The sequence below is a fragment of the Salvelinus fontinalis genome, chromosome 11, assembly GCF_029448725.1.
Source record: "Salvelinus fontinalis isolate EN_2023a chromosome 11, ASM2944872v1, whole genome shotgun sequence".
NCBI lineage: Eukaryota > Metazoa > Chordata > Actinopteri > Salmoniformes > Salmonidae > Salvelinus > Salvelinus fontinalis.
The window spans coordinates 34,645,352-34,661,996 of NC_074675.1; the positions used below are offsets into that span (position 1 = coordinate 34,645,352).

Genomic DNA, 16,645 nt, shown 5'->3' on the forward strand with positions numbered 1-16,645 from the left:
AAGAAAATATTTTATCAATTTGTATATTTGAGTTTAACCATAATATTTGTTGTTACTGTAACGGCAGATTTCCTCCTCTTCGTCTGTAGAGGAGGTGTAGGGATCGGACCAAGACGCAGAGTGGAAAGTGTCCATAATTTATTATAAAATAAACCGAACACTACAATGAAACAAATTAACAAATAGAATCCAACCGAAAACAGTCCCGTGTGGCACGAATACGAACACGAAAGACAAACACCCACAAACACACACGTGAACCACGGCTGCCTAAGTATGATTCTCAATCAGGGACAACGATTGACAGCTGCCTCTGATTGAGAATCATACCAGGCCGAACGCACAAAACCCCAACATAGAAAACAACACATAGACAACCCACCCAACTCACGCCCTGACCATACTAAATAAATACAAAACAAGAGAAAACAGGTCAGGAACGTGACAGTTATATTTGTTTAGTCTTTTCTGGTGCATTAAACTGATATTGCAACCAACTTTCTATGGCTTGTTTTAAAAATAGCAATATTTTGGAGATTATTTCATTTTCAAATAACCGAAAGTGAGAGTAAAAGGGAAAAAGGCCCTTCTTGAACATGGGGTGAGACATTCTTACTAATCTGCTAGTGAACCAGTTTGGATTTAAGTATAACTTTTGTATAACTGAAGCCTTTAGTGAGAGGTCTACTGCTTTAATATTTAATAATTTCTGCCCTTCGAATTCATATTCATTATATGAATAGGCCAGTTTCATTTTGTCTGGTTTACCGTTCCAAATAAAATGTAATATTTTTTGCCCATATAATTTGTCCCTTTACCATCATGCAAGGTCTTATTATTTCACAGGAATTTGTATTTTTTTACCAAATCCACGTAGAACTGGTATAATAAATACAATAGGGTTTCACCCAGCTTGCTGGCCATGGTTCAGCAGTGATGCTGAGGTGAGGGTTGGGGATCAGTCATTTAATTGCAGGGTTCTAGGGGTTTCTCTCACCCCTGCCTTCCCACCTATGTGCGTGGTGGCCATGAGTCCCCCACCTCATTCCTGCATACTTCACTCTCCATGAGCCCTTCCCGCTCTCCAACTGTTAGTGTGTGTGCATCTCAAAGTGGGATCCTCTCTTTGTTTCCTCTCAATCTTTTGTATAGATAGCCATGTATTGATACCCACTGGGCAAATCCTGGTCATTTCAACCCAAAAAATCTATGCGATGATGTTGAATCAGCATGGAAAACTGATTGGATTTGCTAAAAGTCATCAACATGAGGGCACCTGGTATTTTTCTCACCCGACCTTTAACCTAAATCCAATGATGAAATGGTGAAATCTTTTTTTTCCAATGGTGAAATCTTTTTGTTGATTTCACGTTGAATTCACATTAGTTGAAAACTCAACCAAATTTAAATCAAAACTAGATGTTGAACTGACATCTGTGCCCAATCCCTAATATTAACGACGTCTCGAGGTACTGCTCGCCTGAGCTAGAACACCTCATTGATAAGCTGTGGACTTTTCATCTTTATTTTTCGTAGCTGTATAATTACCACCACAAACCAGCGCTAGGACCGCACTCAACGAGCTGTATAATGCCATAAGCAAACGAGAAAAAGCTCATCCAGAGGTGGCGCTCCTAGTGGCCAGTGATTTTAATGCAGGGAAACTGAAATCCACCTTACCTAATTTCTACCAGCATGACACCTGTGCAACTAGAGGCGAAAAAACTGTTGAGCACTTTTACTCCACACACAGAAATGCACACAAAGCTCTCCCACACCCTCCATATGGCAAATCTGACCATAACTCTATCCTCCTGATTCCAGCTAATAAGCAAAAACTCTTACAGGAAGTACCAGTGACGCGCTGGTTTAATAATAAGAATTTTAGAAGAAGACTTTAACGTAACAAAATGTGCGAAAAGTCAAGGGGTCTGAATACTTTCCGAAGGCACTTTGGTGAAACAGTACAGTTGGAAAATATATGGCAAGTAGAAATCAAAACTGAATAGCCTTCAGAGATAGATGGGAGGGGTTGAGGGTAGCTGAAGGATAAAAAAAGAAAAAAGATAAGTATTGTAAAATATACTGTGTCCGTAAAATGTATATTGTACGCCTGTGCTGAAAGTAGAAGCCTAAGTGTTGTTCTCCATTAGTTTACTCCAATTAGGGGAGGAGTGGTAGGGTTAGGGGAAAATGATAAAAGAAAATAGATATATATAAAAAATATATATATTTATATATATATTTACAAAAATATATATATGGGGGATTGGAAGTGACGCAGAAAATTACATTGATGGAAACCAAAATCTATCTGCAATATCAAAGCTGATCTACCCCTAATAAATACAAATACAATTTAAAAAAGGCCAAGGCCCACACCCTCTAATGTAATGCCTTGCCAGTTGGCCACATGGTGACGCTATAACAAGCGATAAAAAAATGCTACATTTGAAAGCTCACGCCCCTCATCCCGTGTGACCTCTCCTCACAAAATTCAGTTCATAGTTACCTCTCCTCACAAGGAACAAATGCGCCTCAAGGACCTATATGGTCCGCCATGACGGAATTTGTGAAAAATACTTAAAATACACAGAATGACCGATTGTCATGAAACTTGATATTGAGCATCTATGGGCCAAGGTCTCTCAACTCAATATTTTCCAGGCTAGTATCTCAAACAATATGGCCGCTATGGTCCAATAAGCATTCAAGTGGGCTTGAGCTTAGACATAAATGCATGTACAGTAAATCAGACAGTTATTTGCATCATAACAAAACTTGATGTGTATGTTCAAAACATTGTCAAGACTCAACAAATGCAAGAACAGTCATATCTACCACATGGAGGCGCTATAATGGGCACATATTTATATCTTTTGATCTGTTTGACCCAGATCAATGGTTCTGTTTGGCTGCATGTTGGACAGGAAAAAACATTAATGCGGGCAGCAGCTAGCCTAGCGGTTAAGAGGATTGGGCCAGTAACTGAAAGGTCGCTAGTTCGAATCTCTGAGCCGACTAGGTGAGAAATCTGTCGATGTGCCCTTGAGCAAGGCATTAACCCTAATTGCTCCTGTATGTCGCTTTGGATGAGAGCGTCTGCTAAATTACTCAAATGTAAATGTAATATTATTTCAGTTTGAAAACGTGCGTCTATACATGCTACATACCAAATTTTGTGCAGATTGGTCCAGCAGTTCTGGAGAAGAAGAAGGTTAAAGTAGACAACATCATTAACCCTAAAAGCGGCAACAGGTATCATTTTTTTTGCCCAAATTGGAAATGATGGCAACAAAAAAAAAACTTCTGTCAAACAATAATTGGTTTAGCATATTTGAAAAATTGATTTAGCAAGCAGTAAGCATTTAAATGATAATACCCGAGAAGCTGATGTTTGGGGGATATATTGGCATCGGTGTTGTTAGGTCAGAGACAAAGTTGAGGGCCGGCAAACCGTGCCAATATATCCTCCAAACACTAGCTTCGAGGGCAATATCACTTTTATACGAAGGGTTACCAACATATTCAAATAATTAAATTCATATTTTCATTAAAAACGATCTTTTGATGAATTTCTTCATACTATTTCCTCCTTCCACAAGATATAGTCCCGACACAAATCTAGGGTTGCCACCCAAGCCGGCTGGTCGTTCATTCTATCGGTTCGGTTGCCAGAGATGAGACCCAGTCATTAAGTATTTTTGTTCTGTATCTATGGACGCGACCCAGTCGTTCGTTCTAAATGTTCTATTGCCAAACTGGCTGGCAATGTTCTTATCCCTTGCTTGCTAGCTAGCCAACTACGGCAAATGTACAGTCACGTCAAACAGTGCAGCCAGAATAACAACAAAATATCATCATATGCATTTGTTTAGGCTGTTTTCTAGTGATAATTATTTGGATACATCCATAACGATGAGCTAATGATGAGCGTTTTCACCTGGTACAGAAAATGTGCTCCCTTGTCAGGACACTGTTGTTCAGAACAGCTAGCCAACAACACAGCTAAAACAATAACTTCAAACTGAAGCTGGAAAGACTGCAAACTAGCTGCACTTCGATTTGTTTGACCTGTTTTCTATTGATATTTCTTTGTATATATTCATAAAAATGTATGCTGATTCATGATTTCGACTGGCTGAGAAAAGCTGCCTGCCTGTCTGTCTCATTCCGACTCCCGACACCTTCATCACTATGTGACAGCTGTTGAATATTGCAACAATGTTGCAAATGTCGGAAAAACAATGAGCAAGGTTTATACAAATATCCGCTGTTGAAAACTAAATGTTAGTCTAATAGAAATGTGAGATAATGTCTAGATGCTTTTTATAGTGGAGATCAAGTTTATAAATTGCTTGGCTGGGCTGATGAGACAGTGGATTGCGCAGTGGATTCCGCCTTTCCTTCCAGTTCTCTGCTGCCAATGACTGGAACGAACTGCAAAAATCGCCGAAGCTGGAGACTCATATCTTCCTCACTAGCTTTAAGCACCAGCTGTCAGAGCAGCTCACAGATCACTGCACCTATACATAGCCCATCTATAATTTAGCCCAAGCAACTACCTCTCACCCTACTGTATTTATTTATTTTGCTCTTTGCACCCCATTATTTCTATCTCTACTTTGCACATTCTTCCACTGCAAATTTACCATTCCAGTGCTTTACTTGCTATATTGTATTTACTTCGCCACCATGGCCTTGTTTTGCCTTTACCTCCCTTATCTCACCCCATTTGCTCACATTGTATATACTTATTTTTATACTGTATTATTGACTGTATGTCTGTTTTACTCCATGTGTAACTCTGTGTTGTTGTATGTGTCGAACTGCTTTGCTTTATCTTGGCCAGGTTGCAATTGTAAATGAGAACTTGTCCTCAACTTGCCTACCTGGTTAAATAAAGGTGAAATAAATAAATAAATGTAAAAAAATTGCACACACTGTATATAGACTTTTTCTACTGTATTATCGACTGTATGTTTGTTTATTCCATGTGTAACTCTGTGTTGTTGTTTGTGTCGCACTGCTTTCCTTTATCTTTGCCAGGTTGCAGTTGTAAATGAGAACTTGTTCTCAACTGGCCTAACTGGTTAAATAAAGGGGAAATAAATAAATAAAAAATAGCCTTCCACATGCTTCCCACAATAACTTGGGTGAATTTTGGCCCATTCCTCCTGACAGAGCTGGTGTAACTGAGTCAGGTTTGTAGGCTTCCTTGCTCGCACACGCTTTTCAGTTCTGCTCACAAATTTTCTATAGGATTGAGGTCAGGGCTTTGTGATGGTCACTCCAATACCTTGACTTTGTTGTCCTTAAGCCATTTTCCCACAACTTTGGCGATGTATGCTTGGGCTCATTGTCCATTTGGAAGACCCATTTGCGACCAAGCTTTAACTTCCTGACTGATGTCTTGTGATGTTGCTTCAATATATCCACATAATTTTCCATCCTCATGATGCCATCTATTTTGTGATTTGCACCAGTCCCTCCTGCAGCAAATCACCCCCACAACATATAGGTAAAACGAAATAGGTAAAACTCCCGTGCTTCAAGGTTGGGATGATGTTCTTCGGCTTGCAAGCCTCCCCCTTTTTCCTCCAAACATAATGATGGTCATTATGGCCAAACAGTTCTATTTTTGTTTCATCAGACCAGAGGATATTTTTCCAAAAAGTACAATCTTTGTCCCCAAGTACAGTTGCAAACCATAGTCTGGCTTTTTTTATGGCGGTTTTGGAGCAGTGGCTTCTTCCTTGCTGCGCGGCCTTTCAGGTTATGTCGATATAGGACTCGTTTTGCCTTGGATATAGATACTCTTTTTTTGCCCTTTTTTCTCCCCAATTGGTATTAGTTACAGTCCTGTCTCATCGCTGCAACTCCCGTACTGACTCGGGAGAGGCAAAGGTCGAGAGCCATGCACAACCCAACCAAGACGCACTGCTTTTTGACACAATGCACATCGAACCCGGAAGCCAGCCGCACCAATGTGTCGGAGGAAACACCGTACACCTGGCAACCTGGTCAGCGTGCACTGCGCCCTGCCCGCCACAGGAGTCGCTAGGGCGCGATGAGACAAGGGTTTCCCTGCCGGCCTAACCCGGACGACGCTGGGCCAATTGTGCTCCGCTACACGGCCAGCTGCAACAGAGCCTGGGCTCGAACCCAGAATCTCTGGTGGCACAGCTAGCACTGCGATGCTGTGCCTTAGACCACTGCGCCACCCGGGAGACAGATATAGATACTTTTGTACCTGTTTCCTCCAGTATCTTCACAAGGTCCTTTGCTGTTGTTCTGGGATTGATTTGCACTTTTTGCACCAAAATACGTTAATCTCAAGTAGACAGAACGCGTCTCCTTCCTGAGCGGTATGACGGCTGCATGGTCCCATGATGTTTATACTTGCGTACTATTGTTTGTACAAATGAACGTGGTACCTTCAGGCGTTTGGCAATTGCTCCTAAGGATGAACCAGACTTGTGGAGGTCTACAAATAATTTTCTGAGGTCTTGGCTGATTTTATTATATTTTTTTCCTATGATGTCAAGCAAAAAGGCACTGAGTTTGAAGGTAGGCCTTGAAATACATCCACAGGTACACCTCCAATTGACTCAAATGATGTAAATTAGCCTATCAGAAGTTTCTAAACCCATGACATTTTCTGGAATTTTCTAAGCTGTTTAAAGGCACTGTCAACTTAGTGTATGTAAACTTCTGACCCACTGGAATTGTGATACAGTATTGGAATTGTGATAAGTGAAATAATCTGTCTGTAAACAATTGTTGGAAAAATTACTTGTGTCATGCACAAAGTAGATGTCTTAACCGACTTGCCAAAACTATAGTTTGTGGAGTGGTTGAAAAACGAGTTTTAATGACTTCAACCTAAGTGTATGTAAACTTCCAACTTCAACTGTATATACTGTATTTTCATGATATATACAGTTGTGGCCATTGCACTTTTCTTAAATAATTCCCTATTTCTTTTAAAATATGTTCACAATTTTACTTTAGAAAATGAAGACAAATGGCACCCCGCAGCTAATACTTGGTTGCACAGCATTTGGCCAAGATAACTGCAGACAAACCCTTCTTGTATCCATCAATGAGCTCAGTGAACCTTTCTACTGGCAATTCGGCCCACTCTTCAGCAGCAAACTGCTTATTCTTCAATGTTTGAGGGGTGCATTCAAAGAAAATAACACCCTCTGTACAATCAAACATGGGGGAGGTTTGATAATGTTGTGGGGTTGCTTTGCTGCCTCTGGTACCGAGGGCCTTGACCATGTGCAAGACATGAAATCAGTGCAATGTTTTGGAGTGCAATGTTCAACTCAGTGTCCAAAAACTGTCTCTGTTGAAGGTTTTGGGTCTTTCAGAAGGACAACAACCCCAAACACACATGAAAAGCACACTGGAATAATTTAAGAACCCCTGGGCTGTTCAGGAGTGAAGAACTAGAGCAGTTTGCTGCTGAAGAGAGCGCCAAATTGCCAGTAGAAAGGTGTTGTGGGTAGTTATCATGGCGAAAGGCTGTGCAACCAAGCCAACTAGCTCTGGGAATAGAATAATTTTGTCCATGTCATGTCTTTATTTTATACATTTAAATTGTAATCTTATGTTTATAAAAAATACATTTGGTTCTGCAATGTTGAATGTTTTTGTAAACTAATGAAAATAACTCCCCAATTTTTTTAGCGCATTTATTTCACTGAGCCTCTTTTGAACATTGAAATGCTCTCTGATTGTGTGGGAGTTAGGAAATAAATGTACATACACAGCCTTGATTGGCTGATAGGATGGAGCCCACCCCCTTACCAAGATGAACAGTCATTGGTCTATTATAATCAAATCAGATGGTGACGTCATGATCTGGCACAGAAACTCCTGATCAGGCTGAAATTCCAGCTCTTTCACAAAAAGGGCATTATCATTTTCATAATTTCAGTGTTATTTCGATGTCGTAGTGTAGACATGTCATAAAAACAGCAGAAAAATCCCATTAACTACACTGCCCCTTTAAGAAAAGTGTAAGGGTGCCAAATTTAGTGCTTTTATCACAAAGTTTACTATTGTCTACTCTACATTTTCAGTTAAGTATACAAGAGATCATCTTTTTATTTTTCCATATTAACACAGAAATCATGGTATATATTTTTTTGTTTAGTAAGTAGTTGCTTGACAAACTCCTAAAATTACAGAAGGATCAAAAGAATATTTGGAAATCTACATTTTTGACCACTTGGGGTAAAAATGTATTCATTGACACTTAGGGTTAAAAGGGTCCATAATACATCAAAGCATATCGCTCAATCTGTTCGATTTTGAGTTTGACCTTTAGCAACATGAAGTATTGGTCCTATGTTTAATGAGCTAAAATAAAAGTTCCTGAGAAATTATCCATACACACAAAAAGCTTATTTCTCTCAAATTTTGTGAACAAATTTGTTTACATCCCTGTTAGTGAGCATTTCTCCTTCGCCAAGATAATCCGTCCACCTGACAGGTGTAGCATGATCATTACACAGATGCACCTTGTGCTGGAGACAAAAGTCCACTCTAAAATGTGCAGTTTTGTCACACACACCACAGCCGTTTCAAGTTTTGTGGGAGCGTTTAATTGGCATGCTGCCTGCAGGAATATCCAAGAGCTGTTGCCAGAGAATTGAAAGTTAATTGTGTCTACCATAAGCCGCCTACAACGTCCTTTTAGAGAAATTGGCAGTACATCCATCCTGCCTCACAACCGAAGACCACGTGTAACCACGCCAGCCCAGGACATCCACATTCGGCTTCTTCACCTGGGAGATAGTTGGAGACCAGGCACTAAGGCACAGCTGAAGAAACTGCAGGTTTGTTCATCTGTAAAATGTCTGGACCGACAGAAACCAAAGTTCATCTGTGTGCTCGTCATCCTCACCAGGGTCAACTTCAGTGGACAAATGCTCACCTTCGATGGCCACTAGAGAAGTGGGCTCTTCACAGATGAATCCCGGTTTCAACTGTACCGGGCAGATGGCGTTGTGTGGACATGTCAGCGTTGTGAACAGAGTCCCTCAGGCCCATTGTCGCACCATTCATCCGCCACCATCACGTCTCATCATAATGCACAGCCCCATGTCGCAAGGATCTGTACTCAAATTCCTGAAAGCTGAAACTGTCCTAGTTCTTCCATGGCCTGCAAACTCAAGACATGTCACCCATTGAGCATGTTTAGGATGCTCTGGATTGACACGCACAACATCATTCCAGTTCCCGCCAATATCCAGCAACTTCGCCCAGCAATTGAGTGGGTCAACATTCCAGGCTACAATCAACAATCTGATCAACTATGTGAAGATGTGTTGCACTGTATGAGGCAGATGGTAACACCAGATACCGACTGGTTTTCTGATCCACAACCTACTTCTTTAAAGTATATGAATTATCACTCATGTGAAATCCATAGATTAGGTCCTAATGTGCCTTTCAATTGACCAGTTTCTTTATATTAACTAACGCAGTATGATCTTTTAAATTGTTGCGTTTACTTTTGTTCAGTGTAGCTTGCCTTAGGGCAATGTGTCCAATTTTTCCTGATGGTGGGTGCTGTTGGGCATTAGCTTGAACCCTACCATTGCTGCTTGCAGCCCTCTTCTCCATGGTCTTCTGCAAGGTGAAAACGCCCCCCTAATGACCAGCAGCAATAACACACCATATGTCCATTACCCAAACCACACCTTCCAGTGCATGACAATGTTCATAGAAGATTGAGTGCCCATATACACAACCTGTGTACCGTGTGTAAACAATGACCCGGAATACTGGTTTTAGTGAATGTGAATAGTGTTAAATGGCAATTATCACAACATGCTTAGCACATACTGTAATGTTAATTGAGATTATGATCATAAGCACTAGCCTGTGTAAATAACAGGCCTAATTGTAACAAAATACTCATCCACCTCTCACTAATTGACAAGGTACCTACATAAACATCCAATCAAAATACATTTCCCTTTCAAATAGTTTACAGCCCCAATAATTCACTAAACATCAACATGGAAAACAATAGTCAAGTCAGCGGTTGCATTTTGTTGTAAATAACATTGTTTTTATTTCAAAGCCAGGATGCCTAGACCTACATATAGGACTTAGCTGCTGCCGGCCTTGGCAGCGATTCTCTTGTCTCGCTCCTCAGCGATGGTGAGACGAATACCCTTTCCACGGGGCAGGGACACCCACGGCTTGTTGCCCTGGAGATGGGGGGGAGAGTAAACGAAAGATATTACTAAAGAAAGCCGGTAAAGAGTAAATCTACAAACATGGCACAGGAAGTGGTCAAATGTATGTGGACAAAAGATAATGTAATTTAAAGTGAACGCCGGTTCTTAGGTGTAACAAATACTGATGTTAGTCTAAAAAGAAAATAACAGCCTCCCGAGTGGCCCAGCGGTTTAAGGCCTAGAGGCATTACTACAGACCCGGGTTAATTTCCCAGGCTGTGGGAGTCCCATAGCACCGCACACAATTGGCCCAGCGTCGTCCGGGTTAGACCGGTAGGGCTTTAAATGGCTCATGGCGCTTTAGCGACTCTTGTGGGAAGTGGGTGCCGGTGGGCTGACCCCGAACACCAGTTGAACCGTGTTTCCTCCAACACATTGGTGCGGCTGGCTTCCGGATTAAGGAGTATGGTTAGGCGGGTCATGTTTCGGAGGATGCATGACTTGACCTTCACCCCTCCCGAGCTTGTTGGGGAGTTACACGATGAGACAAGATCGAAAATTGGCAAGGGTGGGAATTAAAATGAAAAACAACCAAAACCTGCCTATAACACTTGGGACCAATACATTTATCAGGCTGTAGTATTTACTTGTGTTAAAGGGATAGTTCACCCAAATTATGTTTTCTTACCCTGTCAGCAGTTTATGGAAAAGGTATGACTGCAATCCATGCTTTGGTTTAGTTGCCATGGCAATTTCCAAATGCTAGCATTTGCGGCACAAATCCCATTTTAGTCATGGGACCGATATTAGCATTTTCCCGCTTATGTCCAAATCTTCTGGCAATATCTAAAAGCAGGGGTCTCCAACAGGTCAATCGCAAGCTCACAGCCCACCTAGGAGTAGCTCACAGTATATTATGGACACAGGGAAGAGAAGAACATGGCTATTTGAAAGGCAGGGAGAAAAACGAGTAACACTCAACATGTTTCATTTTTTAAAGGAGCTCCCATGCCAGGAAAGGTTGGAGACCCTTGATCTAAAATGTATTGTGAAGCTCAGTCACTTACAGATGATTTGAAAAGGTGCAAAAATGCTAACATTGGCCCCATGACTTCCATTCGATTTGTGCCACAAATGCTGAAACATTAGCATGTAGAAACCGTGCCAGGGAAAATAAACCAAAGCATGGATTGCGGTCATAACTTGTCCATAGACTGCTTACATGGTAAGGACCAATTGTGTAATTTGGGTGAACTGTCCCTTGAACGAGTCTCTCTATAGAACATACTTCCTATCAAATCTGAAGTAGTGTTGCAGCACCCCCCCCCCCCCCCCCCCACATTGGTTGCCTGCAGTCTAGTTGTTTTGGGATGGTTGGTAAAGCTACTGTTCACCATTGTCAAGTGTGCCAGCGATTGAGGATAGAACCAGCAGACAATAACGTGCTGGTACCGAAGACATAGCATTGGCTTTGTTCTACCTCCGTACAATCACACATGAGTACTGGGCAACTACATGAGTGTCAAGAAATGGAGGGGATGAGCAGTGTCGTCAGGGTGTTTGTAGTGTAGTTCATGTTTGTATGCGAAGGTGTGTGTGGATGTGCAGGTATGTGTTTGAGTGCGCGTGTACGGGTCTTCTCTACTTACCTTGCCAACGATGAAGATGTTTCCAAGCCTGGTGGCAAAGATGTTTCCAGCGCTATCCTTAACGTGCACAACGTCAAACGAGCCAGGATGCCTCTCCCTGTTGGTGATGATACCAATACGCCCCAAATTGGCACCGCCGGTCACCATGCACAGGTTACCTACAGGGTGAAGAGAGGGGAGACAAGAGGGGAGAGCGATGAGGGTAAAGACGGTGCTTCAAAAGTATGATTTGATTGGGTAGTATTGTTGCTTTGCATCAGTCAAGTCTGCAAAAAGTTTCAAGGATGGTGCTTAGTGGATCTAAAGGTCTGTATGAACAGACTACCATTTTCCACAATTTATTTTTCCTACAGTGTCAAAATGAGTCAACCATCCTACATTCACAATTGAAGAAAATGTAACCCCTCTACCATGGGATAAGCAAGACAACACAAAATCTTAATTTAGTTTCTATGCCCGTGTAACAGTGTCTGAGATCAAGCGTCCCTGCCAGCCATGAGATGCAAGACAGGGATAGTAGGAAACTAATTGTGTGCAGGGGGAACGACATAATTGCACTGTAACTTATCCTGCTTTTCTAATAATTTTTCAATTCGACTTCAAGACAAGCCAGACATTACTCACCCCCCCCCTGCACACTTAATAGATTTGATAACACTTCAAAAATCTAACAGGCTAACCCGAAAGACCACTTTGCCCACAATATACATTTCCCTTTCAATCACTTTAAAAGTATATATTTTTAACCGTGATGTTACCTGTGTCGAACTTGATGTGTTCCGTGATTTTGCCGGTGGCGAGGTCGATGCGGACTGTGTCATTGACTTTGATGAGGGGGTCGGGGTAGCGGATGGTACGTGCGTCGTGGGTCACCAGGTGGGGGACTCCTTTGGTGCCGATGAGGTTCTTCTTCACCTTGCACAGTTTGTACTGGAGGGAAGGAGAGGGAGAGAAAGATGGAGAGGAGAAAGTGAGTGATTGTTATGGCAGGGCTTCCCAAACCTAGACTCGGAAGTGTAAATGCTTAATTAAAAGGGAAAATCCACTAGAATGTTTCATTAGTCAACTGTTGATAGTCCAAAAACATTTTACATGTCAGCAGCAAAATGTAAGATATGACTTAAAAAAATTGATTACCCACTTGGTTTTGAAGTCTAAATCCTAATATGATAAACAAGCATAAGTACTCCAACTGAAACCACGCTAGGCATTTACACAAAAGGATGAATATGTAACCGTTTCACATTAGGATTCATCCAATTGTTTTTGTTGGAGCTCAGAACTTCTTAGAGGTATTGGTGAGGGTTTTTCAGCTTGTTGATCAAAACCAAACACTTTCTTCATTGCTCCCTCCATACAGAAGATCATATTGTACTTGTACTGCTTGGTTTAAAAAGACAGGTTTGAGCTGTGAATAACTAGACTCGCAACCATGTGTGACAACGTGTCATACCTGGGCCTCCTCGGCGGTGATGCGGTGAACAGTGAAACGTCCCTTCACGTCGTAGATCAGACGGAAATGCTCTCCAGTTTTCTCAATGCTGATCACATCTACAGACAGACATCACACAATCATATCAATGATCAAATCCTGAACAGGCCAACACCAAAATAGGATGCATCAGACCAAATTCAATAGTCAGTCAGGATCAAATTCTCATAACTGGGAAAACAACAACAATGCGCATATCAGATACCAGTAGTCAGAATGACAGTCAAACCAACGAATGATCGTCAACCCAACAATATTTTGTCCCTTCATAATAGTAATAATTAGGTTGGTGCTTATATACGTCCTATTTCACACATGTACAAGTGTGTATTATTACGGGTGAATTGGACATTTGTTTTTGCATTTCTCACACCTGAGACACCCTCAGAGAGTGGGGTCATGGCCAGGGTCTGCCAATGTCAACGGAACAATTATGGTCAAGTTCCCTTTTCACCTTGTCGGCTCAGGATTTGAACCGGCAACCTTTCGGTTACTGGCCCACCCAGGTCAGATACTATTAAAAAGCACAATACAACCCATTCCATTGTACATCAGCTAGCTAGGCAAAATATCAAGACTGGTAAATCTCAGACTGGTGGAGGGGCACTATACAAATCCTCTAGACTCAATTGTGTATCAGAGGAAACCATCTCACACTGTTTAGCCATCAAAGCATGTGATCTAGCCTTGTGGTGCACCAATGAGGGAGGGCATGGTCCAGTGACAAATCCACTCCATTGTACATTAGATGGCTCGGCTAACATCCCACTGTATTTTCTAACAGCAGTGTGTGAGCTAGCCTTAAAGAAGTGTTACATGGTCTGCATTTACATAATGTGAGGTTTCACCTGGCCTGGGAAATTAATCATAACACCATCACAGCTCTCTTGGCAGGAATAAAAGTCGTATGGAAGTGTGTGCACGTTCAAGATGGTGTGTGCATGAAAGTCTAATGGGGTGCATGTGAAGATGTGTGCCTGAGAAAATGTGTGAATATGAGAGTGAATGTCTACTGATGTGTGTACAAGTTTGCGTGAGCCACTAAGAGGATATGGGTGAAGATCCAAAAAGAGATTAAATTCCTTTAAGTGGGTCCACAGATGTCCCTACATCTGATGTGAGGTGTGTTGTGCACTTATCTAATCAGAAGCTATGAAGACGAAATGAGAAAACAAGTGAGGAATAATTTGACAAGCGTGATCAAGATACCACCAAAGCCCAGACTAACTACAACTAAATGAAACTCACTCCAAACACTAAGCATGCCATCTACCAAATCAGGCTAAGTGCAAAATTCTTTAGACAGTTCAGTGCCTTGCATTCAACGTGATATGCTCAACACAACAACCCTTCCTTAGACTGGGACACACAACATGAAACATTTACATATGCAATTTCACAGCAACAAGGGGATACACGTCATATAACCTGCTCAAATACTACAAAATGCATCCATACTTTCAGTTAGAGCTCAGAACTTCTTAGAGGTATTGGTGAGATTTTTTTCAGCTCATTGATCAAAACCAAAATTTGTCTTCATTGCTCTTATTTCCAGCTCTAATCACTGGCTAGGTGAAAGCATGAATGAGTGGAACAGTACCCTCCCCCTTCTTCCCTCCAGTCCCTCACTTCATTCTCATGAACCTTCACTCACACCTTGCATCCCCCTCTCCCTTAGTCAGACTCACCCATGAAGTCAATTGGGAAGGTCAAATCACTGCAAACTATACACCTCTCCCTTCCTCACTCATCCCTCATCAAACACAACTCACCCATGAAGCCAGCGGGGTAGGTGATGTCAGTGCGGACCTTGCCGTCGATCTTGATGAACCTCTGCATGCAAATCTTTTTGACCTCGTCTCCAGTCAGGGCGTACTTCAGACGGTTCCTGAGGAAGATGATGAGGGGCAGGCACTCCCTCAGCTTGTGGGGACCAGTGGAGGGACGAGGCGCCTACATAGATGAAATTGAGTGTGGTATTCTAACTACTATATGAGCAGTAAACAATGACAGCTATAGACCATGTTGGTTCAGCAGACAAGTATCCACAGAAAGAGATACCTACGCATTAAAACAGCAATGTGTGTCAAGTAATTTCCAACGAACATGTTCTTGTGTGTCTTATAAATGTCTGTTTAATTGCAGGTGGTTCGCCATACACCAGAGAATATTCAGAAAGACTAAAATCAACGTTATTCACCAAGTGAAGAGTTAATAAGTTAACCCACCATTTTAGCTCCTTGACATCTTGCATTTCCCAACATCTTTGCAGGAACTAGTCGTTTCTATGCGACGCGGCCATAGATATGCCCCTCAATTTAGCTAATAATCTGCAACTAACTAGAAACATTGTGGTTTTATCATTTAGGTATGAAGTAGTATGTACTTACGAACACTCCGGTGAGCTTGTCAAGCATCCAATGCTTGGGCGCTGCAACGCGCTTCAGGTGCTTCTTCGGTCCTCGTGCCTAGTAACCAGAAAAATAACTTGTCAACCCAACTAATGTACTCAAAACTTCCAGCCTAACAACAGACAGTTCAGTTTCATTCGAAAATACCATGCGACCCGTCTGGCTAGCAAGAGTTCGGCGTACAATATATTAATTTCCTACACGGTCCTTAAATGACAATTCCGACTGTGGCCTACTCGATAGAAACACAACAGGGTTTATTTTTACACAATTCTCTGTAAAAAGTTTGTGCTCAATTGCCACGGGCAGGTAAACACTATTGAAATAGACTTTGAACGTAAAAGTAGTGGTAGCAGAAACATTTGGTTCAAATGAGTAGCATTGGCACTAGCTAACTAGCTGATGGTGAAATACCTCGGTTTTTCGAATATAATTTCATAGACCAAAACGCAAGTCCTCATTTCAATACAGGGACTAGCCATCGCCAAATGTATGTCTTTTCAAATTATCACAGTTATATGTGGGATATTATATTCAGAAAAAGTGATGTTTGACGATGATTCTGGCGAGAATCGTTCGGAAACACAGCTCACCATGTTGGAGTCTGCGGGGGAAAGGACCTCCCACTTTCAGGCCTTAGAAAATAAGACAGAGTATTGTGCATGACGAGGGACAAACATAGCGGAGTTTCTATGGTCCGCTCTCTAGTGTCGAGGAGAACAACTGCAACTGGATGTTCCTTGAACTTGTTAGAAATACGGAAGATGGTTATTTTAGCAGGCCAGCTACGCATATGTCAGTATTTGTATTATATTGAATGGTACAACTACTGATATGGCTCTCACTGATTCTTATATAATTGTAAATATTTTATATATTTCAAATGAA

At 41.6% G+C, this 16,645-nt stretch overlaps 1 protein-coding gene and 3 non-coding genes across 4 annotated transcripts; all 4 read right to left on the bottom strand.

Annotated features, from left to right (window-relative positions):
- Window positions 1–10,066: 10,066 nt before the first annotated feature.
- rps4x (ribosomal protein S4 X-linked) lies at window positions 10,067–16,387 on the bottom strand. Its single transcript, XM_055938526.1, has 7 exons — window positions 16,351–16,387; window positions 15,737–15,814; window positions 15,119–15,299; window positions 13,308–13,405; window positions 12,613–12,784; window positions 11,855–12,012; window positions 10,067–10,235 (listed from the first exon to the last, which is right to left on the bottom strand). The coding sequence occupies exons 1-7, from the start codon at window positions 16,351–16,353 to the stop codon at window positions 10,134–10,136; spliced, it is 792 nt and encodes a 263-aa protein (XP_055794501.1). The 5' UTR covers window positions 16,354–16,387; the 3' UTR covers window positions 10,067–10,133.
- Window positions 11,607–11,741, bottom strand: LOC129866111 (small nucleolar RNA SNORA57). Its single transcript, XR_008761470.1, has one exon. It is a non-coding gene; the product is annotated as a small nucleolar RNA SNORA57 (small nucleolar RNA).
- LOC129866114 (small nucleolar RNA SNORD61) lies at window positions 13,127–13,201 on the bottom strand. The gene has a single exon (XR_008761472.1). It is a non-coding gene; the product is annotated as a small nucleolar RNA SNORD61 (small nucleolar RNA).
- On the bottom strand, window positions 14,814–14,889 carry LOC129866113 (small nucleolar RNA SNORD61). Its single transcript, XR_008761471.1, has one exon. It is a non-coding gene; the product is annotated as a small nucleolar RNA SNORD61 (small nucleolar RNA).
- Window positions 16,388–16,645: the final 258 nt, after the last annotated feature.